The following is a 23,135-nucleotide window of genomic DNA, read 5'->3' on the forward strand; positions in this document are numbered from 1 at the left end:
TATAGCAACGATCAAATGTAAACCATGTTATATGTACAAACTGTGCAAACCATTCGAATCCGTCGATTTTATTGTTTAATCTTATGAAAAAATTTCATGGAATTATTTAATCTTATGAAATTGTTTCATATAATACTTTTTTTGATGAAGTTGTTTCATATATGGTTATGAAATTGTTTCATATAATACTTTTTTGATGAAGTTGATTCATATATGGTTATGAAATTGTTTCATATAATAATTATGAATTTTTAATGAAACTGTTTCATGTATTTCTCTAAAATTAATATTATAAAGATGATAATATCCATGATTAATACACTCCACAATAAAAATGATTAATCAACATCTCATAATTACAAAAAAAATCAACAAAATGAAAAATTATGATTTGTTGAATGCGATTTGTACGGTTTGTACAAATAACATGGTTTACAAAGTAACTCTCCTTCACATATATACCCGCACACACACACAGACTTGGGTTCACGTGAGAGTTGAGACTATCGTGTTTCGTGAGACCCATGAGACCATTTTTTTACACTTGTAACCTTCACAGTGTTTTTTGTTGTGAAGGTTCGGCTTTTTTTACCTTCACAACTTTTGCTGTGAAATTTCAAATGTAATAAAGTGGTATCACGAAAACACACTGGTCTCACGTGAACCCAAGTCTATATATGTATATATTGATTAACACCATCTACAATAAAAATAATTGATCAACCTCTCATAATTATATAAAAATAAAAAACAATGATTGATTGAATGAAGTTCGTTTCAAATACAACTCATCGCATTTGTATAACCAATGCAACCCAATAAAGTAAGATATTTATGGAAATGAAGATGAGTTCATTTATTATTATTTGAATATTTATGGAAGATGAATATGGTTCATTAATTATGATAAATACTTTATATTAGGAAACAATCAAAACCTCTATGAAATCACATATTAATCAAATGAAATGGACGGTTAAGATTGGGTTGTATTGGTTGCACAAATGTCAAGGTTTGTATAATAACCAACATATATATATATATATATATATATATATATATATATATATATAGGGAGCGTTCAAATAAAAACCACTAAACTTGTAAAACCATGAAAACTTCATTCAACCAATCATAATTTTTCATTGTGTTCATTTTTTTTGTAATTATAAGAGGTTGATTAACCATTTTTATTGTGGAGGGTGTTAATCATGGATATTATCATCTTCATTATTTTAATTTTAGAGAAATACATGAAACAGTTTCATTAAAATTTCATTAAATATTATATGAAACAATTTCATAACCATATATGAAACAAATTCATCAAAAAAAAGTATTATATGAAATAATTTCACAAGATTTAAACAATTTCATGAAAAAATTTCATAAGATTAAACAATGAAATCAACGTATGAGAGTGGTTTGTACAGTTTTTACAAATGAGGGTGGTTTTCATTTGATCGCTCCTCTCTCTCTCTCTCTCTCTCTCTCTCTATATATATATATATATATATATTGTGGATAAGCATCCTCCTCCATACCTTTTGAATTATTTGTATGTGATTAAATTAACTCAATCATGCATTGTTGGTTAGAATGTGGGACATTAAGAATAGATGTCTCTTGACATTACAAAGGAGATTTTAATATTTAAAGCTTGTTGTAACTTCTGAGTATATATTAGTTGTTAATAAAACACATACAGTATTTTATTTTATTTTATTTTATTTTATTTTATTTTATTTTATTTTATTTTATTTAAGGTTTTTAGAATTTCATTCGTTTGTCATCAGTATCCCGTTTTTATATTTCATAAAATTTCTCAGACTTTATTTCAATAATGAGTACCTTTTAATAGCGTTCAATCTTACTGACTGTTTGAGACTTCTTCTTGTTTTTACAATCCTTGGTGAAGTGTCCTTTTTTTGTGGCAGATGTAACATCTGTCAGTGGTTTTTTCTCGTTATGATTTCTTCCTCTTGAATTTCCACTTTTTTCTTCGAGAGAACGACTTCATATACAAAGGGGGCACCAAGTCTTTTTAGTAGATGGTCAAACAGTTGAAAGTTTATTTACGATAATTTCAAAGATGTTTGACTTAATGTTCAATTATTGGTTTTTGGTGCTAGTTGTCAGAAGCGAACATACGGGTCGTCACATGTAATGACAGACATATTATGAAATTGTGGTAAGAACGGGTCCCATGGGTGACGACCCCGGGTTCTACTGTCAGATTTCCGAGTGGGAAACAAAGGAGGGATTGATCGACCAACTTGAACAGATCCATAACCTGGTTCCATCTGTTCTGAATGAGGGAATTAAGGTGGATATTAGTCGAACTGGTTGATTAGTAACTTGCCTTAAGGTCAATGCTAAAGAGCGGTAAGGGGTATATGTTTAAAAAAAACCCGAAAATCAAGAAACTGTGTTGGAAAGTTCGATATGAAATCAAAAAAACTGAAAACTGAAAAATTTATGTAACTACCAACTGAGCTATATCCCCTAGGGTGTATGCGGGTTGGGTTGGGTTGGGTTGGGTTGGGCGATTTACAACTTCTTTACAATCCAACCCAATTATGGCGGTTTGGAAAAATCTCAACCCAACCCTTGCGGGTTGAGTCGGGTTGGGTTAGGTTGGCGGGTTAGTAGTTACATAAATTTGACGAATTAAATAATTCATAAAACTTAAATTTATAGACCATACTATAAAACATGATATCTAAAAAGGTTACAGTAGGTTTATATGACGTTTTCGGACGTTTTCAACAGGTGTTTTAGAATGATTTTTGATAAAATGTCGTATTAGTTATTTTATAGAAACATTTTGAGAAGTGTCCTGTAAACTCGTCTATTTATATGACACATATGTTCATATGACACTTTTCAAGTCGTGTTCGTATAAAATAACTAACGTGACACTTTATTTTAAAAACGTCATAAAATTTGTTAAGACACCCAAAATCATCCGATAAACATATTGTAACTATTTTAGATAAGACATTTTTCTTGTTTCTTTCTATAAAGTATCATATTAGAACGCTTAGACATTTTAGGCATCCTAAGATCTAATGTTGTTGTAGCGAAATGCTATAACTAAGCATTTTCTTTCTACTAAAGTATAACATAAAAATGACGGGGTATTTAAAATTGATGGATTCGTCAATCATATATCTATCAATATATCATTCATATTCTCCGACATATCAATTTTTTGTTGCTGCAAAAAAGATTTCAATAATTTTCTCTTATTTATTAGATTATTTGTCATCATTTTTTGATCATGAATCTCTTTTGGTAACCTATACGTTTAGCTAAAATGAAATACAAACATAATATCAATAAAAATTATATAAAATTTATACATTATTAATATATATACACACACACACATATATATATATATATATATATAATTTTATAAAAATTATATATTAGCGGCGGCTAGCTCAACCCAATTTCAACCCTTCTAATTGACGGATTAACAGTTTGACGGATAAGCGGGTTGGGTTTAATTGGGTTGGACGGGTTCACGGGTTAGACAGTTTTTTGTACACCCCTAATATCCCCCAATCCAATTCCAACATGTATATCATCTCCTCTCTCGTAACTACATTTATTTTTTATATAAAAAATGGTTAGATTCGAATATGAATCAGGGACGGACCCATAAATTTTTTCAAACAATGGCACATTTTGACTATAAGAAAATAAAAAATATAGGGAAAAGATTTCGAACGGTGACAACGTTTGACTATAAGAAACAAATATACATAATTTTTTTTTTCAAATGGTAACACCATTTAACTAAGAAAATTGCACTAACAGGATTCAAACTTGGGTCTGTAGTGGAATAAATGTCTTGCAAACCAACTATACCAAATAAAATTTATTCTCGTTGTAGTTTCAGAATATATATGGTGACACACAACAAATTAATACGGTTGCACCTTTCACGAGCCTGAATTTTTTACCTTTCAACGGAGGAATAATACAATGGCACGTGCCAGCTGTACCACCAAAGTAGGTCCGTCCCTGATATGAATTCAACTGTATTTATAAATCGACCTTTTTCATTAAACTAATACAAACGAATCTCGTCATCTAGCATATAATTTTGGTAAGCAGTTCACTACAATATAATCGGGCCTGTAATCCGACATATAACTTTGAGCAATTCACTACAATAAATTCAGGTTTGTAATACATTAAAAATATCGAAATGTCTTGATACACAATTTTATATGACTTTAGTTTATAGAATCAAACAATTGTGCATCAGATATTCAAAAATATTGCAATAGATTTATAAGACACTTTTGGATGTTTTAACAAGTTTTTAGGAGACTTTTAAAACTTACAGGACACTTGAGAGTTGAGAGTATTATATGAACAGTTCTTTTATAGAACCCATTTCAAATAATGTCATAAAGAATTTATAGGATACTTTTTACTTGAAATGCCCTTGAAACCTTCTTAAAACGTCCAAAAACGTCTTATAATTTTATTGCAACCCTTTTACATAAAACAAACAATTATTTGGTCATGTAAAGCATTCCATTAGGACACTTAAAACATCTGTAACGTTCTATAAACCCGATTTTGTTGCAATGACTGGATACACTTTCAGATAAGTTATCCCTCGATCTGAGATATTAGCGAGATTAGCTATACAACCATCACTGTAATTGGACACCGCTGAAGACGGTTTTTCAGACGTCTTTAATCACGCACACTCCCCACTTTTAATGGAGCCCTTGACGTTTACGAAAATCGTGATCTATCAGTAACCTAGATGTTGCGGGGCAATCGACCTGTTTGGTCGAATGATCATATTAACCAAGGAATTATTTGAAGAACCGATCCAAGTAGCATAACATCAAAGTTTTGCTTCTCATCCATTGCTATAATCTAAGAATAGCCACACATCAGAACAAATCACACATTAGTCCATTCAGATATATATTTAATAAACCAGATCAAATCAAACAAACCCATTAAATCTGACACGAAATGGGGTTAGATATATACTTAGATCCCCATTTAAACAGCTGTAAAAGATGTCACTCAGACCATCTATATGTCTGATGATTGGGAATCTCCCCTTTTTGGGTCCAATATCTCCAGTCTCTTTCAGAATCATTTGGTGTCCAAGAATGGGATATCAAAATTTGGCATGCAACCCCTTTTTTCATTTTCTTTATCTTCATAAACATATCCATATAAAGTTATTGCTATTACACATATCACCACTCAAGGAAACAACCGCTCTATTTTTGACATGAAGGTCAGGTTTGTGTACATCTCACCTTCTACAGACCCATCTTCGAATGAAATATATTGGGTTTGTTTGGTTAGGTTTACGTACTGCTTGTCAAATAAATGAATGAGTCATTTTCCTCATAAAAACCAGCTAGAGTTTGAAGATGATACCTAATCGTCGTGTTATTTGACGAAAAACACCTTCAGTAATATGAAAATATTTGTGTTCGATTTTGGGGAAGAGCGTAAATGCAAGTTTAAGATAGCAAAGTATAGATGCACCAGATACATGTGACAACAACATAATTGCAAAGGGTTTCTGTGCGCTACATCAACATCAAGTCTGTAAAAATGGAACACTTACTATAACAAAATCGGATTTATTAAACGCCAAATATGCCTAGATGTCGTGAAACAGCTTTATAAGACTTAAGTTGATTATTATAGTTAATTTTTCATAGAATGCCACCCTCCGGAAGTTGCAACAAGGACACTTGCGAAGGTATTGATAAAATGGTAAAACTGGAAGAGAAATGGCTAAGAAGTGAATTGGTCCATCCGAGATGGATATTTCTGTTCATTTCCCCCAAGAAACACTAACCTAAACTGAGACAAGAAGCATGAAGAAAAAGAGAACTAAGAATTGACTGATACCAACCCCACCATATGCTTTTTAAACTGCAGGTTTCCACTCCACAAACACCATAGACAAAACACAAGATTCAAAATACCAAAACCATTTGTTGTGTGATCAAGATAACATCTTTCCTAATCCTGGTGACCTTCCGCTAGACTAGACCTTTTTCTCCAGGTAATAGGGTGCGTTTGGTATGCAGGACATGACAGAACAAAACTTGTTGTCTCATGTTTAGCACGACAATCAGACTGAGACAGTACAGGACTAAGTGAGACAAAAATGCAGTTTTTCGGGGAAATGGGACAAGATAAGTAAATTACCGAACACCCATGTCAAATTAAAACCTTAAAACCTTCCACGGTTTTTTCACCTGCTTATCTCACTCTCGTCAGTCCAGTCCAGTCATGTCCTGTCTACGTACCAAACAAACATTAAAGGAACAAACCCATAGTTGACAACTTCTGGTGCACGTGTAATAAGTATTAGAAGTTATTGCTCTCAATTTGGCCATTTTCACTTCAGGAAAAGATTGTACCTTTTAGGGAAACTGTCAGGACTCCCTAATTCATTTTATGGTCATTTTTCTACTCAAGTGACCAAAGTAACAAGATTTCGCAAGTAGCACTTTAACAACTTGACGAAATCCACAGTATGAATATAATATTCATAAAGTAGTAATTTTTGCAAGTTGCTAAAGTGCTACTTGCGAAATGCTGACATGGCAAGTAGCACAGTAACAACTTCAACATCACTTTAGAAAGTTGCGTATTAGGCACTTCCACTTCAGCATTTCACAAGTAGCACTTTAGCAACTTGTGAAAATTGCTACTTGATGAATATTATATTCATAAAAAGTGGACTTCACCAAGTTGTTAAAGTGTTGCTTGCGAAATCTTGGTTATTTCTGTCAATTATGAAGGAAAAAAAAAGCTTCTATGAAGTGATTCTTTTTTTTTGGGGGGGGGCGGGAGGGGGGATTAAAATGATTATTTTGGACAATTTCCCTACCTTTTACTACCCATTATAGTGTATTAGAATCGGGTCAGAAGTGATGCAAGGCCAAGAATTCAAGTCTCACCTCCATTCTCTAGAGAGCAAGTAAAAGATGATGGTTTCAATATTTTTTGTTGAAAGAAAAAGAAACGAAATTTGACTTCAATGACATGTTTTACTGATACAATAAGTGTATAAAAAGTTGACTTCACCGAAATGTTTTTCAGCAGGTTTGTGCAAAGAATAAGTGTAAAACAGACATCAAAAGTTGGGTTTACCAACAAAGCATTGACAAATTGGAGAATATAGTGCCATCAAAACTTAATGGCATAGGGTTTTTATAGTGCCATCACTCTCACCCACCACACAATAACACACACACACACATAGTTTAACAACGATACCATGATGCAAATATTGATTTGTAACACTTGAACGATTATGGCGAGGGGGTTTATTTCCTATGTTTAACAAAACAAATGGTGAGCATGAAGCACATACCTTTGCAATACGAGCTCAAAGATGTAAAGGGGCTATGCAACTTCATATCCTTTTAGACTGTCCAAAAGAATCAAGTTGAAGCACTCCACTTCTCTCTCTGAAAGGTCCTGTAAAATATGAGACATTTGAGCTTCACATTCACAGATATATATACATATAGGGGACATTTCATTTGCAAACCATCCAATTCTAACAAACTATACAAACCATAATCAATGCTTATATTAGGAAACAATAGAGATATTTATAGACAATTACCATGATTCATTAATTATGATTGAGATATTTATAAAAAATGATAATGTTCATTCATTAGGATCATGGCTTTAGATTAGGAAACAAAATGAAATCAGATATTTATTAGACTAGATGGACAGCTGAAATCGGTTTGTATGTTTTGTTAAAATTGGATAATTTGTAAAATGTCCCCTATATATGTATATACACACACATACACAGAGGAGGTTTATTTTACAAACCATGTAATTCTTACAAACCAATCTTCACCTTCCATCTAGTCTATTAAATATTTGATTCCATTTTCTTTCCTAATATAAAACCATGACCATAATGAATGAACTTGTCATCTTCCATATATATCTCAATCATAACTAATGAATCAAGATAATTTTCCATAAATATCTCGAATGTTTCCTAATATAAACATTGATTATGGTTTGTAAAATAAACAGCCTCTATATCTATATATATACACAATTAAAAGCACATAGACAGAGTATAGTGGATCACAATATTCATTATGAATAATAGTAACGATGGAACTTTGCCTAAAATAGTGGTCTTAAAAAGGATCATTCATGGACAATTCAAGGATAGAGTAAAAAAATGAGCCGAAGTAGATGGTTTCACCTTATTCAACATATGAGGAATAAAAAGCTTAACGAAGATATGAAAGAATTTTTTTCAAAGATAAGAGTAAAACTGACACAAATGATTTAAAATAAGAATCCATCATTTCATGGACCAAGTAAGGAAAAAAGATATTGTTGCGAACCTGGGAGTGAAGCATCCAGACTTGCACAAGGCACCATGGTTCTCCCATCCGAACATGTACAGCAGCATATAGGGCCTGTCTGTTAGCAGCTTAATCAGCTTAATGGGACTCGCAGCTTATTCGGTCAGCTATACGACTGTTGGGTAGTGACTTAATGATAAAGAAAGTGGCTTATTCAGTAAGCTTGCTTTATGCATAAAGCCAAGTTTTTCCCAAACCAGCCCCTCCCAATTAAAAACATACTCCTTCCATCTATGAAAAAACCTTCCCAATCTATATAGACATTAATCCACACGGACAGATTTATCCATACAGAACTTAAAGGAAAACCAACCAAACAGCCCCATAAAGCTGCTACCAAAGAATCAACACCTCCAATGTAGTAAAACCTTCTCCCGGTGCTCTTGATCAATTACAAACCAAAACTTCAAATAACCACAAAGTATAGAAACTCATCAATATCCATTCATCAAAGTAACAAGAAACCTCCCAGAAACCTTGAGGTCCAGGGGGATGTGGTGGAACATCCCATCTATCCAGGGTTCGATTCTAGGCATACACAACAATTGTGGCCACTGAGTTTATTAGGGCTAATTTCTTGCAGCCACAATTTGCCGGCATTAGTCCCTTCCAAAAAAAACTTGAGGGCCGGTTCAACCGGCAAATAAATGCTACGCCTTGGGGCTCCTCCCCATAGGTTGCCGGTTCGAGTCACCTCAGGGCCACCGGGGATTTTCCTAACTTATCTCTTCAGGGCCCCATACAAACCCTCCCAGGTGTAAGTACCAATATTTTGATTCCGTGCTTATATTCGTATAAAGAAAAGATTCCATACCTTCATATACTATTCATCAAAATGCAGCCACAGAAGCCAGTTCTTTACCACATTTGCAACTGTATATGGACAAAAGAACTTGAAGAGGCTGTTAGAATATGTATATGAAGAAAAAGATAGAACCAACACAAAATATGTGTTCTTTATATGATTATGGACTTGTTTATCTTATAAATGAACCTATCTTATTGAAAAACATAAGTTGTATGTACAAGGGTCGTTGTGCCCCAATTTGTAAATGCTACAACCAGAATACAGTATTTCCTAAGATATGGTGAGAGGAGCAAACTAGCTCGTAGGTAAAGACAAAAAGATTTTTACAGTCTAAAAGTCACTATCTTAAAATAGCAGCAAAATCCGGAAAAAACATCCAAAGGGTTCTCTCAAATATTAACTTCTTCAGGGGTTCTAAAAAAGAATCTGTAGCCTAATTACCGAATGGAAAATCACTTGAACGTCACATTCTCATCTGTAGGTAGTATACTGAACATGTCTATACATGAAAACCGACTTTAAACCATCATATTTAGCTCCGATAGATCATCCATTGGAATCTCGAGACCCATAAAGTCATCATCCTGTAATACTTCCTCATCGATATTCAACCACGAACCTATATCCTGCCCTTGCTCTCCAAAATCATCTCCAACACCAAGAGCATCCATTTCAGGAAGTTGCAGGTGCGAAAAATCAAGTGGCTCCTCAGAATCTTCCAACGACTCGTATTTGTCGTTTTCCTTGGTTTTTATTTCAACCGACTTTGGTACTGAAGACACTGTTGGTTTATGCTGATCTGAAATCTTGCCCAATGGACCATTGACAGAAGCAGATAACTGAGTTGTTTTCTGTTTAAGCTTTGTTTTCGCCTTTCTTTCACCCTTGGCACTGCTGGATGCAGGCCGCCCAACTTTAAATGAACCGTTACCCTTCCATTCTCTGTCTCTATCGCTCCTTTTTCCTTTTGCACCATTCAGACTCGCTGTTCCGGTGCTAGTCGGTGTTCCTGCAGAAGTACCAGCAACAACATCATCAAGATACAACTCCTTCTTCTTGACCCTGCTTGACCATATCTCATCTTTGCCAATAGTTTGCTCGGATGAGTGGTTTACAGACAAATATATGTCATGATTGCTTAATGAAGGACTCGGTTGTGTACCTAATGTCATTGCAAATGAGAAGAGACCCACATCACCAAATGCACAAATAATAGAGGAAATTGATAGAAATAGCCATTTTTCCACGTATCAATTCATCGCTTAGCGATTTCTCTCCTACTTTTGCTCAAAGGTCACCCTCTGCAAGTGCCTGGGTCGCAACTAGAGGACGGGCAAAAAAAAGAGAAAAAGAACAAGTTTGAGGATGTTGTCTTGAAAAGTGAGGCCACATTATGGCCATGTGGCCATGTGTAGCACCTCCGCAAGAAGGTCAATTTGGTGCATCCTTCCTACTTTTGCCATAATGGAGCCACAACTTGTCTCTGTAAGCACCTCCTCAAGTTTTTTTATGAAAAGCACCTCCGCAAGTTTGGAACTTCAGTTTTTCAACTCCCCCCTCCACAGCACTCGAGTTTTTGTAGAAAAAGATGCCCCCTCTGCAAGTTGCGTCTTGGCACTTGCGGAGGTGTTGATATTCTTGAAAAAGTGGGAGAGAAATGGCTAAGAGGTGAATTTGGTCGGTCAAAATGGCTACTTTTGTTAATTTCCCCAAATAATAGAGGTGTAAACGAATGTGAAAGAGCCGATTACAAAACCCAAACAAGTTATGTAGTACCTGAAACTCTTTCCATGGAATTTCCATAGATTTGACCAGATCCAACATCATTCACAGCAACTAATTGTTCATCGTTGAGGTGTGATGATCCGGAGATGAACATTTCCCTAAATAATGGCTCAGTGAAGCAGCTTTTGCCTGTTGTTTCAAATTCCTGACATCGCTCTAATGTCCGTTTGACAAAAGCTAAAGCAGTTTGCTTGGCAAGTTTGCTACTAGCACTCTTTCCTACAGGCGCATTAGGGCCCCAACAACTCTGTAGAACATTTATATTCAGACATAAAAGCATAGTCAATATTAAAGATTTTTGGCATCGCATTCCTGTAAGCATGCAAATGCAATAATTCATTTAAAGAAAAAAGGGCATCAAAGTAATCGGTGTGTTAACTTTAAGCTAAAAACCCGATTCTAAAAGATAGTGCAACCAACAATCAGCAGAGCTCACAGGCTAACATGCTGTAGATCCCAAAGTTCACTGATTCTAGTTGGTCCATTAAAACAATTAACACTGTGTTCTTGAATTTGGGAAGAAAAGAAAGAAAAAATAAAGGAAAGAAGGACGTTTTTCATTTGTGCACTTAAAAGGGAAGGGAAGGAATGGAAAGGGAACAATATTTCAAGTTCTTGAACCGCAGAGAAAAGAAAAGAGAGATGTCATCTTTACAAATATACCCTTTATATTTATTTTCTCACTTATCCTTATGAGGGTATTTTTGTCATAAAAGATTACAAACTCCTTTCAGATTTTCTTTCCCTTTCTTCCCACATTTGGGAGGAGAGTTTTGTGAGTAAATGATATTTTTCCTCCTATTCCTTTCCCTCCTAAACAGTTTAGAGAGCACATGGGTGTTACTAAATTTAAAATTACTAGAAAGTCTCTCGATCTATAAGAACTGCCAGAAGCATCATGATCATCACCTTCACACACAAGCTTGGTCCCAATAACTGAAGAAAAAATCACATAACTAACTGACAACATCACTTCAGTTTGATAAAAAGTAACAAACGAGAAATCAGAAGCTAGCACAAAATCAGGTTTCTGCACTTTCAACAACTGGAATCAATCATAACGGATAATGGCTTGAAAACAAACTTAAAGGAAAATGTAAGATCGCCGAATTTCCATGGGGATTTAAGATGTGACAACGAATAGCAGAGACATTATAAGCACAGGCACACAATAAAACACGTTCCTACTGTTATCCTCCGGATATGTGTACACTGGTTGTGAGTCTAAAATCACCGCATGTTTAATGAATGCAGATGGTAAGAAGAGATAGTGTTCAATAAGCATTACCATGTACTTCTGATAAGCCATTCCGATGAGTTTGTCAAGAGAATGCTGCTGAAATTCCCTACAAACATACAAGTGGTCAAATTAGAAATGAAGCATGAAAAGTTGAGCAAAAGGGAACTGGAATGAAAATAATTTAGTGGGAATTAAGGAAGCCCTTTACTTTTCTTGAAGCTCCCTTGCTTCTGTAGCAGACTTTAACAATTTGTCGAGCAGGCTTTTCTTCCTTAAAACCTATTAGTTGACTAGACTATCAGATGAGGATTAAAAAAGATTGATATACCAACATCAGAAAGCACAGGTCAACATAAAAGTTTCCACTTTCTTTAAAGAGATTTCTACCTGTTCATGGTGCTTTCTTTCCAGGTCACTGATATCCTCACCGATGTCCTCATCCCCAGTGTGTGCTAAATCAGGCTGCGAAAATAATGTGCAAATTCAACTAGCTTATTACAAAGCACAACAAACCCATGCCATAGCTTTTTTTTCTGCTACGCACACACGTGCAGGAAGAATTGAATTGATCATTTTAGAAAGAGGGGAAGAATCAAGAATGTGAAGAGGTAAAAAGAGCACCAACCACTAGTTCCGGGTAGAGTCCAATGCTCTGAATTTCAAGAAGTAGCTTTTCGTTCATGGACATGTTGCCATAATGATATTCTGAACAGGTTGTGCCAGATGTCATCTCTGGATCTGAAAGTAGACCACTGTAGGAGTGATCAAGACCTTTAGCAATTTCTGAAACGGGCATCGACATTCTATGGTTATAGGATCTTGGTGAGGAAATTTTCCCATAAACACCAAAAGCATCATGCCCATTAAGCTCCAAGTTCTGCAATGACGGCTGACTGAAAACTTCTGATTCTGCATCTGTTCCAAGCTCGAATGTGGATCCATAGACATTAAATTTGAGGTCATCGTTTCCACTGCAGGTTGGGTCATCGTCTTCTTCTGTAATTAGAGCAGCAAGAAGTCTTTGACAGAGGGGAGTTCCCCCGGGATTTGATGTTTCTGGCAGTAACAGTTCAGGGTTTACTTCAAGATTTCTGTTTGTTCCGTTCTTTGCAGGTTCAACCACTTTGGGCCCGTTAGAAAACGTATTGGAACTATCAACGTCTAAAGATACTGGATTTGTGGTAGTGACAATGGATTGAATACTTCCCTATAGAACATCGAAAAATGGAAATGGAAGATAGTTAAATGGCATTTTAACATTTAACATCTTAATAAATCGTTCTCCCGGATTTTGAATTGAATAATCACCTGTTGCTTCAAAAAGGATATGTCCATATCGGATAAAAAAGCAAAAAATGGTTCCATTTGCCTCCAGAATGGGCTGGATAATGCATGACCTGCAACCATCATTCCATCAATCAGAATTACCGTCAAGTGTCCTAACTAGAAATTTGGATTGCAGCCGATGAAAACGTACTAGAATTAATAACTGCACTCTCTGCTGCCAAAAGCTCTTCGTGTCCGTCAACTGAGCCAACTAAGAGAAGTGATCATGGTTAAAAGAGGGGGAAGAAGATAAAAAAATGCAAACTTACAATCATATTCATAATGAATAGTCAATTTACCAAGAGAATCTGCAGCAGCATTAACTGCAGTGTGTTTTTGGCGTGTATATGCTTTGCGGTCTGCAAGTTTCCTAGTGGGTGGTCTACCTGATTTACTGTGAATATTTCATAAAATATGTAAATCAAAAACAGTCAGATAAGAAAAACAAAGGGGTCTGCTAGAAAGAAATACTCTCTGTCCAAAACTATAGACGTTTACAATAAGAAAAAGGCACACAGTTCTGAAAGTGGACATTTATTTTGGGACAAAATCAAATATAAATGTGAACACTTATTTTGGGATGGATGGAGTAACATTCATCTTGTAAAACCAAAATGTACAACCTTTCAGACTTGTCGAAAGAAAGTCTGGCAGTTCTAAGTTGTTTTGCAGTTCCCATGTTGCCACGCTTTTCAACCGTCGTTTGGTTAACAACCCGTGCAGGACCAAAACCACGCCCAGTTCTGCCTTGTCTACGGACTCCATCGACATGATCTTCCCCATTCGCCTGCTTGTTTTTTCTCGTTGGGAGGAATGGAGTTGACATCTTTTGAACATTTTGTCCACTTTTATCTTCCACTTCATCAAATTTCTTGCCCTTGTCCCTAAATCTAAATTCAGCAACACCCGACTCCTCGCTTTCTGATAGTGCAGATGACGGAAGATGATCACCTTTTGATTTGGCCAGCCGAGGAGAGTTCTGAAACCGTCTAGCAAACCCGGGCCCATTTTCACTACCAGTAACATCACTGGGATCCAGAGCGGGAATTTCGTCATTACTAGATACAATTGGGACAAGATTGGTTCTCCTTGCGGTACGTGATATTTTCTGGGGCCTCCGATCAGCCCACTGTGTTACTGGTGGAGATGAAGAACGTGCGGATAGCGTACGTTTACGATTGGTGGAACCAACAGCTCCAGGGCTCTTACTTGTACCATGAGGTAAGTCCCAATCATTAGAAGCAGTTGCCCGTTGTACCACCGGGGAAAATTTAGGCCCAACACCTGTTCCTGATCTTGGCCCTCGAGCAGTTCCATGAAGTCTTGAGCTGGTGGGACTACCAGAAATGAATTCTTCTCGGACAACGGCCCTAATATTAGCATAGAACATTATAAAACAATCTACCCTTGTGAAAGAGAATTCTAAATTAGATATAGACTCAGATGAGAAAAGAACATGTAAGCATTAAGTGAAGAAAGGATTCTAAAACAAATAGCTAGTCGTGTTGATATGAAAATGCAACGTACTTTGGACTGAATCCTATTTTAGGTAACGTACTTTTTAAACCTTCATTTTGGGACAGATACCCAGAACCAGAAAATGCTTGATAAGATCAGGATTTTGCTGGCATGGCATTGATTTTTTATTTTTTAAATGCCGACAAATCAAAGAAAATTTCCCATCATTAATTTTCGAAAATATTCAGCATTTTCAGGTTATTAGGTAAACCAGGTACCTAAATCTTCGAGATGTCAATCTTAGTTACCAAAATGAAAGGTCTGAAAGTTACTCAAAATAGGAATTCGACCGAAGTACGTTGTGTTTTCATGCAATTTGCCAAAATAAAAACAACAGAGTGACAAATTACTGCCTTACTTATTAACAGCTCGGTTATTTGTCCTTTCTTTATCTGAACTATTGATTCTCTCTCTTTTATCATGGAGGGACACGCTCTCCTGCTCGGGCTTCGGGATGGATGAACGTCCACCCATACTAGCTTGTTGGGAGATTCCATCAGCTTTTCCTGCTCCAATGACCCCATTAGCAGCTCCAGGCCTACAACAGGATACGTGTGAGATGGAGCTAGATCACAGAAAAATATAAAATTCAAATACTGAGGTACCATACATCCATTTCCCTTTTTTAGCACTTTGAACAAGATAGATAATGCTGTATGTGTGGATTAATATGTCTATATAGATTGGGAAGGTTTTTGTTTGGGAGGGTTTTGCCAGAGATGAAGGAGCATAGTTTTGTAATTGGGAGGGGCAGGTTTGGAAAAAACTTGGCCATCTGCATAAAGCTCTCCCTAGAAGCTTATTGTATAAGCCACTTTCTATACCATTAAGCCACTACCAAACAGTCAAGTATAGAAGACCAAATAAGCTGTGAGTCACATTAAGCTCATTAAGCTACTAAGAAACAGGCCCTAACTTGTAGATATGAGAGTTGGTACCTGAATCCGTAGGAATCGGTTAACCTTGACCTTCCATCTGTAAGGTGCCTCGAATGTATTCCTTGCTTCGGTTCTCTGTATCCGTCAATCAGTTTTGTTGACACTGGGCTTGGACTTGAAGCAGCATCTGCCTTTATTACAGAACGCTTTTTCTTCATTTTAGCCTTTTCCCAACCATCAGATACAATGGGCAATGCACGACCCTCGCCCTGAAGACCATTGCTAGAGGAAGGTCTTAACACTTCTTTATCCTTGTCTACACTTGCAGTTGATCTAGCAGGAGTGTTAGGACGTGCATCCGCCTATTCCAGTCAAAATTCAAAATCAGGTTTACAAAAGAATGAAAACCAATAAAAGTCATAAGAAAGAAACAGTTCATAGAACAGAAAATATGAGTAAGAGGATGATGAAGACAATTCAATGAGGCTCTGGTTCCTTTTTTCAAATCAACAATAAGGGGCTATTTGGTTGGTTTTCCATTAAGTTCTGTATGGATAAAGCTGTCTTTGTGGATTAATATGTCTGTATAGATCGAGAAAGCTTTTTTGTCTTAGGAGGGTTTTTTCATATATGGGAGGAGCATGTTTTTAATTGGGAAGGGCAGGTTTGGAAAAAACTTGGCTTTCTGCATAAAGCTCCCCCTAGAAGCTGTGAGTCCCGTTAAGCTCATAAAGCTGCTAACAAACAGGCCCCAAATCTAGGCCACCAAACTTAACTACGATTCAACTCACAAGTGCAGAATAACCAACTACTTGTTCATAACAAAGCATTTAAATATCACAAATTTTGAGCTACAAATATGCAAAAAGCTCCGGTCAAAATGAATATATATATATATATATATATATATATATATATATATATGTGTGTATGTGTGTGCACAAAGAAGGTTTATTTACAATTTGTTAAATATAACCAACGAAATGGGATGAAGCATGCACACAGTAGGTGAAACAGACGCTGCAACGTGAAGCATATAGAAGAGAGATCACCATACAAGAATCAGAGACATCAATCAAACAGAAAAATTCTGATATAGTTACCCATGAGAGTAAAGCATGTTACACAAATTCTACAAAATAACAAGCAAGAAGAGAACTAAAATCAAGATACAAACCCTTTGATCCATCATAGAAGTTCTGGTTCGTTTGTTAGGAACGGTATTTTTCCCTCTTTCTTCAACTTTCTGAGGCTCAAAGTCGAAAACGCTAGTGGGAACATGATTCTGGGTACCTATCTTACCAACACCACCCCCCATAACTGCACGATCAGCGAGTAAGCCATTAGCAGGATCACCAGACAAAGAATCTGGACGTGATCTCTTCCTCGAAGGAATACTTGGAAAACACTTGTTGACAACCGACAAGCTCTCACTGAAGATCTTCACTCGCTCCCTGATAGATAGATAGATAATAGAAATTCATGAACTGAATACAGCTGTGATCCTCAAGGGTGCGTTTGGTATCCAGACAGATAGAACAGAACAGTACAGTTGTTCAGCGTTTGGTAAGACAAAACTAGAAAGGAGGGAACAGATAAAATGACCAATTTATCCCTAATGAGTTGTTTATATATTTTGATTAATTATGTAATTTATTAACTTATAATAAAATAAATATTTTTCATAACAAAATATGTCATCATAAAGTTTCCGGCAACACGACTAAAATGACACCAAAATAAAAGGTTTATGTGGTTTCCAATTATTTTATTTTACACCTTTTCTATATTATTTTTTATCATTAAAATATTTAATGAATTACATAAATTAATCAAAATATAGAAACCGTATAAAAATAATATTTTGAGGATGGTAAAGTGAAAATTTAAAGAGCATAAAATACAACAAACCTAATTTAAATAATGAATAAAATGTAAAAAGGAAAGTGTATTTGATGTTTTAGAAGAGAATTAGGTTTTATTTTGAGGTTATATTTGTAAAACATAATTCCAGCTTGTTCCATGGGGTGGGGGGTGAAACACGCTTGTTCCACCCTGTTCTACTATGTTCCACATAAAAGTCCTACCAAACGTGGAACGGTGATCCTTGTCCAGTCCTATCCAGTGTACCAAACGCACCCTAAGGTGCGTTTGGTACATGATGAGACTGGACAAGGCTGACGAGAATGGGCTAGGTAGGGGAAAGAATTTTTAATTTCACATGGGTAGTTTAGTACTATACCAATCTTGGTCCGGGAAAAAAAAAATTGCATTTTGTCCCACTCAGCCCCATCCTTCCCCAGTCTATCTCACACCGCAAATGTGGGACAACAAGTTTTGCTTCTATCCTGGCCCGTCCTGTTGGGCGTATCAAACACATCCCAAAACTAGCAATTAAAAACTTACCTGGCCTTGATGGTGGATTCACGCAGACCAGCCCTTAGTCGTTTAAGATCTTCACTAGATGAAGAAGTCGGTTTGCCTTTGAAAGCACCAGATGGTGAATCATCCGGTATACCTAGTGCACCACTTGCAAGCCGCTTAAAATCCCCATGGCGGTTGAACTTATATTCAGCAGCCATTGACTTGGGATCAAACCTCAAGCATTGTAAAAAATTAGTCACGTCCCCTTGTGTTACGGTTGAAGTGCTCCTTGACATGCTTGGAAGAGATGATAAAATGGGATTTTCCATATTCTCACTAAAACTGGCTGATCTATCCATTGAACCAGTTATATAAGAAGCACGCTGCCCAGTAGTGTATAACGGTCTATCTGGGCTATCTGATGACAGATCAAATTTACCAGATGATGCCATTGCATCAGTTTATAAACAGTCTCCACGTTACAAACCCTGTTAACACAGTTGTGCATGACAAGAGAGCAGTACCAAGCACATGAAAGCGAGGCTCAAATTTCGTAACGCCAAAAGAAGAATAAACCTAAAAATGAAAAATAAAAGCATAAGCCTCAAATTAAAAAGGTTAAACCAACTAAGTTGTAGTTAGCTTATAAAATGGCTTCTTGCAGTTGGTTAAAATTCCAGCTTCATATCAAACTGTAGAATATTGTAGCCGGAACCAGATATGGACAAAATCCAGTCCCGGCCGGGCCCAATCATTCTCAACTTTTTTTTCCCAAAAATTAATTTTAAACATATAAAGAAAAGGTTTGAAGATTTTTTTTATAAAATATATTATTGAAATACACTTTAAATCTCTACTTGGGTCATTCAAATACATTCAAAATCTTTTTAACATAAAATGGTTATAAACGTTTCTATAATTAGGATTTTTAAAATTTAGTATTAGAACACTTGGAAAACTTCAAAAAGAACTTGAAAAACTTTAAAGAAAATTGAAGTTTTTGGTAAAATAAAAACTTGAAAATCTTGTATAAATCTTGAAGAACTTGATATATAATTCATAAAAACGTAAATTTTTAAAAAAAAAATTGGGCCTATGTATAACGGGTCCCGGTCCCGAAACCGCTCCCGAGACGGGCCAGGCCTTCAATTTTCATAAAAATCGTAACCGATCCCAATCAGTCCCGTGCTGGGCCCATGTTGGCCATCTCTAACCAAAACGATGACTATATCAGAAACAAAAAAATTAACAGTATATGTCTCTACAAACAGCATTAAAGAGCTAAGGCTGTGTTGTAGGGACAGCAGAAACAGAATCATTTCAGTTACACAAATTCATGAACAAAAGGGATGACAATGAAGACACTAGTCACAAAATTCAGCTAAGTTACGACCATTTTTTTGGGTGAGCAGAGCAACAGGGTTATTTCATCATATTATTGCATCTCAATCAGCTTGTATAGAGGTTATTAAATTACTCCCTCTGTTCCAAAATAAATGTCCACAATAAAAAAGGCACATAGTTTTAGAAACGCATTATATCACAATTTTTAATCAACTAAATGACAATTTTACCCTTGAATAAGGGTGAAAGTAATGAAGTCTTTGTCTCATAATTAAGGGTAGAATTGGAAAGTAGGCACTTACTTTTGAAAGTGGACACTTATTTTGGGACGGGGGGAGTACTAAAAACATGCTTTTGGAGGGTTCTGAAATGTTGCAAGTACTGCCGACACAAGTTCCAACCAATGATATCCTAGTATACACGCTATTAATGATCATAAATACGTAAGTGGGTTTAGAGGCCATTATAATTGTTCTACTATAATCGAATGAAGATCTAAAAAACAATAAGGCGGTACACTAAGTAAATCAGCCATGAACCGTTGGAAGGTAGTTATCAAATTTAGAAATCAAATAAAGGACGCCCAACAGAAGCATTCTATTAGAAAATAAGTCGAATCATAATTAGAAACTGTCACAAATAAGATTTTAACTTTCAAGTTTCTATCCTTTCCTATGCATTTCCCCCACTCTTTTCAACTAGTATCAATTGTGTAGAACTCTCCCATCAAAAAACCCGTATAGTCTCTTATGATTAATATATAAAATAGAGAGGGAAGTTCAGGGAAAACCCCCAAAAAAATGAAAAGCTAAAGAACACCCCGGTAACCATTCAGTTGGACGGTATGCACATGTGCATACAAGTAACTGAAGTTGTTTCTTGGTTTTTATGCACGATGCATGTTATGCACAAGTGCATACCGGACAAATTGCTTACAAATTACTTGTATGCACATGTGCATAGTCCATATGAACGGTTATCAGGGTGTTCCTTAGTTTTTTATTTTTTTGTGGTCTTCCCTTGAACTTGACCATATATATATATATATATATATATATATATACCCTATATATATATATATACCCTATATATATATATATATATTTGAAAAGGCAGTCATGCATCATGAATGGAAGTAACACGTGAAGATTGAAAGGCGCATGTCAAACAAATTTGTCATCCATCTCTTAATTTCTTCTACAATATTTTGAATTCCCCTTCTACTATTTTATGAATTAATCAAACATTATTTGCATGTAATCGCCTGATTTTGAAATTTGGTTCACAAACACACCCAAAAAGCGAAACGCACAAATCAGTTGGTGATTATGAGGGAAACCATGCTGGAAAATATGGTAATATTTGATAGATTCACCCTATCAAAACAAGGCACCTAGCCATGTAAGGTAAGGAGAATAAAAAATAGTTACACAGACACGCGCATTTCCACCAGAAGAAGATAGAGATTTAAATAGATGGATTCAACTCACAGTTGAAATGCAAACATTACCTGGGTGACATAACTAAATTAACATACTTCTGAAATCTTTAAAAAAACACTGTTATGAAAGAAATGTAATAAAGAAGGTACATAACAGATGGCTGAACAAGGTTCATAAGAATTATATGAAAAAGTAACAAAAGACCAAATACTATGTACCAACGAAAATCAAGTCCCTTCTTACATGTGATCAGAAATCATAACCTCAATATTTTGCAGTGAAATCTATCGTTTTTCTAGACCCACCAGGCTCCTACTTCTAGCAGGAATCTAATGGTCGACATTTATATAATTTGACTACAATCTTCTCATCATCAGCTGCCAAAGACCAAAATTATGAACATGATTTTGGGTTCAGAATCTCACATGCAGCTAATTGGTAAGACGGAAAATGATAAGCATCTAAAACACTAGAATGTTTCTTGATGACGTCACATCTCTTTAATGCCATAAATTATCATCCTAATTCCTAAATACTTTCCCAAGTCCAACTATTTTCATTTGCAACACACAGACATGTAATAGATGCACAACACTTGCTGCGATCACTGCCAATAATAATGATAGATATGCACGTGAGAATCTTCGAACGTCAATGGCTAATAGATAGCCTATAGTAATCGCTTTTGCTTATTTAATACTCTCCCTAATTACTTTAATGAGGAACGTTCAAATGAAAACCCATAAATATTTATTAAGAACCTAGGAACCAACTATTTCATTTATTATTCATGATAGATAACCCTAAATATTCATTATTCATCATAAATATCGCAAATGTTCATTCTGAATAATTTTAGTAATGAATATCTATCGCAACATTCATCAGGAATAATACATGAACAGCTGGTTCACATGTTCCCAAAATATTTAAGGTTCTCGTTTAAAATCTTTTCGGTATCTCATTTATCATGCAACGAACACACAAGCTATTCAGCATTGCATATAACAATATCTCTTTATCTTAATGATCAAGCCAAAGAAAAAAACAATCAATCTTCATAAGCTTACTGACAGCAATTCTAAAATTATGCATTAACCAACTCAACAAGGACCATCCTTCCAAACCATTCCCTAAATGATCAGCTGATCTCTATCAAATTTAATCTATATTGATCCAACATCAAACAATTTCATACTTTCTATATATATATATATATATATATATATATATATATATATATTGTAACTATACATCCCCAAAACTGGGAAACCACCTTAATTAGCTAATTGACTAGAAAAAAAATTGGCTTGCAAGTATAATCAAATCAGAGTACAACTTTTGATCTCAATTTTAGTTCGGCACACACAGATCAAATACATGCAAATAATTCAACAACTGAATACACCCAATCCTCACAAATCTACACCCTTTGAAATTGAAACCCTAGAAGTTCAATCCAGACAACAAAAATACGAATTAAACAAATTATTCCGAAACTTATAAGCTAAATCGGTCGATGGAAAACTAATCAAACGAATAAAAGATTAATTCAGAATATATATGTATATATACCTTCAGTTGTCACCGAGAATCGCGCGTAAAATTCGTCCTCTTAGGGTTTATACGAAGCTGAATCGATTTTTTTTGGAGAATTTAAGGTGGGATTTTCTGGGAATTTAGGGATTTTCACCTTTTTGTGGAAGATTCTAATCATAATAAGATGTGTTCTTGAGTTTGGAGCTTAAGAAAATCGAAGGTTCGTTCGGAGCCGTAGCAGCGCCCTCTCCCGAGTGTTAGAGGCGTTGGCTTTGAGGTTAATTACTAATTTGCCCATGGTTTCTGTCTCATGGGTGGGGTGCAATACGCTTACAAACGATGGGTATTATCGGAATTATAAAGGTTGAAGTCGGCTCCAACAGGCAACAGCTCAAGCTTGCCTTTATTTTAATTATCCCTAAATCCCTTTTTTTCGAAAATTCAGAAAATCATCACCTAAAT

At 35.5% G+C, this 23,135-nt stretch overlaps 1 protein-coding gene across 5 annotated transcripts; it reads right to left on the minus strand.

Annotated features, from left to right (window-relative positions):
* Nucleotides 1-6,890: 6,890 nt before the first annotated feature.
* LOC112516548 lies at nucleotides 6,891-22,914 on the minus strand. Of its 5 annotated transcripts, XR_003069612.1 has the most exons (17): nucleotides 22,710-22,913; nucleotides 18,391-18,924; nucleotides 17,162-17,438; nucleotides 16,045-16,346; nucleotides 15,465-15,644; nucleotides 14,212-14,958; nucleotides 13,888-13,982; nucleotides 13,740-13,799; nucleotides 13,571-13,659; nucleotides 12,888-13,469; nucleotides 12,650-12,724; nucleotides 12,471-12,541; nucleotides 12,311-12,368; nucleotides 11,014-11,269; nucleotides 9,244-10,399; nucleotides 8,409-8,487; nucleotides 6,891-7,500 (listed from the first exon to the last, which is right to left on the minus strand). XR_003069612.1 is itself a non-coding variant. In XM_025123639.1 (15 exons), the coding sequence occupies exons 2-15, from the start codon at nucleotides 18,798-18,800 to the stop codon at nucleotides 9,756-9,758; spliced, it is 3,846 nt and encodes a 1,281-aa protein (XP_024979407.1). In that variant the 5' UTR covers nucleotides 18,801-18,836; nucleotides 22,710-22,914; the 3' UTR covers nucleotides 8,787-9,755. The 5 variants fall into 5 exon arrangements, 3 of the variants coding, with proteins under 3 accessions (XP_024979407.1, XP_024979406.1, XP_024979408.1); XR_003069611.1 differs by lacking the exon at nucleotides 6,891-7,500 and having other exon boundaries at nucleotides 8,344-8,487; XM_025123639.1 differs by lacking the exons at nucleotides 6,891-7,500; nucleotides 8,409-8,487 and having other exon boundaries at nucleotides 8,787-10,399; nucleotides 18,391-18,836; nucleotides 22,710-22,914.
* Between the last annotated feature and the right edge of the window lie 221 nt (nucleotides 22,915-23,135).

This window comes from Cynara cardunculus, assembly GCF_001531365.2.
Source record: "Cynara cardunculus var. scolymus isolate 2C chromosome LG 8, CcrdV1, whole genome shotgun sequence".
Classification (NCBI taxonomy): Eukaryota; Viridiplantae; Streptophyta; class Magnoliopsida; order Asterales; family Asteraceae; genus Cynara; species Cynara cardunculus.